The sequence below is a fragment of the Papio anubis genome, chromosome X (genome assembly GCF_008728515.1).
Source record: "Papio anubis isolate 15944 chromosome X, Panubis1.0, whole genome shotgun sequence".
Classification (NCBI taxonomy): domain Eukaryota; kingdom Metazoa; phylum Chordata; class Mammalia; order Primates; family Cercopithecidae; genus Papio; species Papio anubis.
The window spans coordinates 1,254,778-1,256,528 of record NC_044996.1 but is presented as its reverse complement, the minus strand read 5'-3'; the positions used below and the strand labels follow the sequence as shown (position 1 = coordinate 1,256,528).

General features: G+C 56.9%; 1 protein-coding gene across 1 annotated transcript; it reads right to left on the bottom strand.

Moving 5' to 3' along the window:
* Positions 1-6: 6 nt before the first annotated feature.
* On the bottom strand, positions 7-1,440 carry LOC116272000 (V-type proton ATPase subunit S1-like). The gene is made up of 2 exons (XM_031660792.1): positions 1,227-1,440; positions 7-1,027 (listed from the first exon to the last, which is right to left on the bottom strand). The coding sequence occupies exons 1-2, from the start codon at positions 1,388-1,390 to the stop codon at positions 838-840; spliced, it is 354 nt and encodes a 117-aa protein (XP_031516652.1). The 5' UTR covers positions 1,391-1,440; the 3' UTR covers positions 7-837.
* Positions 1,441-1,751: the final 311 nt, after the last annotated feature.

Here is a 1,751-nt window from a genome sequence, read left to right as displayed (position 1 = left end):
GTAGGTGGTGTCTTCTTTTTACAGATGTAGAAACTGTCATTGACAAAGATTATTTCATGCCTCCAATGGCTGGTTACATGGTGGAACTAGGACTCAGTTCCTATCTGACTATATTATTTACCACCTCCTGAAAAGACTTCAGGCCACCATCTGCCCACACAGCAACCAAGGGAGACTACAAGGGCAATGAGCCATACAGGCCACCAACAAGGGAGGGCCTAGCAGACGCTTGCTATCTTAGAATCATCTCATGGTCTGCACGCCTGCTTGGGGGCAAAGATCCTGGATGGGAGGGAAAACAGCATGCAGGTTATGAGCTGCAATTGGGAGGGAGGATTGACAGACTCAGGCTGGAACCAAAGTGGTGTCTATCAACTGTAGTGAAACATTGTATCTCGACAAACCTTACTTTCCTTGGCAGTAAAACTGAGATAATGACATCAGTATAGCAAGTGCCTACAAAGCACTAAACAGGTGATCATTTTCCAATTATCATTATTATGATCATCACAGCTAGAATTACAACTGTGCCACCCATTAGCTGTATGAGCTTGGGCAAGTCACTTAACCTCCAGCCTCAGTCTTCTCATTTATAAACGAACAGGGACAATAATCCCCACCCACCATATTGGAGTAAGTCAGATATCCAAAGTGCTTGGTAATCAGTAGGTACCTGGCCTCTGACCCGTCGCTTCCTCCAATCAAGTTGGTGCCATTTCCGAGGCTGTCGCCATGCCCACTGAAGCGTTTACTACAGGCCTTCCCATGAGACGACCCACACCTCCCTATGGTTGGGACAAGGTCACTGAAGCTTCCCTTGGGGAATGGGCGTCAGAGTCATGGGGGGAGGGGTTCCTGGCTGCCTCCCGATGACCGGGGGAGAGTGGGCTGGGGCAGGCGCACCTTGTCCTGCAGGAACAGCAGCACATTCCGGGGACCCAGCTCCAGGGCGGGATCTAAGTAGGCAGAGAGTTGCAAGTCGCTGGTGATGTGGCCTTCATGGGTGTCGGCAGGAGCCCACAAGTCCCTGGCAGGGGACAGAAGAGGTGCTGTCAGACGGGGGCTCATGTGGACTGGAGCTCTGTTGCCGGCAGATTCGCTGCGACCCCCGAGCAAAGAACAGTCCACCTCTGGGCCTCACCACCCCTCGCGTAGGACAGCGCCGGAGTCGGAGTCGGGCGAGGGCGCCTCAGCCGCCACAGCGCATCCCACCCCGGCCCGCTCACCGGTCACTGGACCACAGCACCAGCGGGACCTGCTGCTCCGCCGCTGCCGCCGCCGCCGCCGCCGCCGCCAACGACAAAAACACCGGCAGCCACGGCATCCGCCAGAGCGCCTGGGCGCACCGCGGCCTCATCCGCACTCGAGCCGTCGCCGTGGCCGCCATCATAGCCTCAGCCTCCACTGCTTCAGCGGCCTCGACAGCCGCGGATCAGGTGACCGTTGCTGCTGGGAGGCCCCGCCTCGCACCTCCATGGCCCAGCGCGGGCCGGCCGGCGGAGCCGCGAGTGAGTGGACCGGTACATGCCACTCCGCGGCCACTCCTTCTCACTGGTTGGCTGTGCGTGCCAGGCACTCACACTCCGAGTGGGAAGGGGGATGGGGCCCAGCCTTCAGACCACTAGGACGAGACAAGAGGGACAGGGGCTCCGCGGAATCCTGCGCGCACCCTACGCGTTCGCCCGTCCGTTTTTATTTATTTATTTATTTTTGTGTTGTTGTTGCTCTCTTCTTTTCTTTCTTTCTTTTTT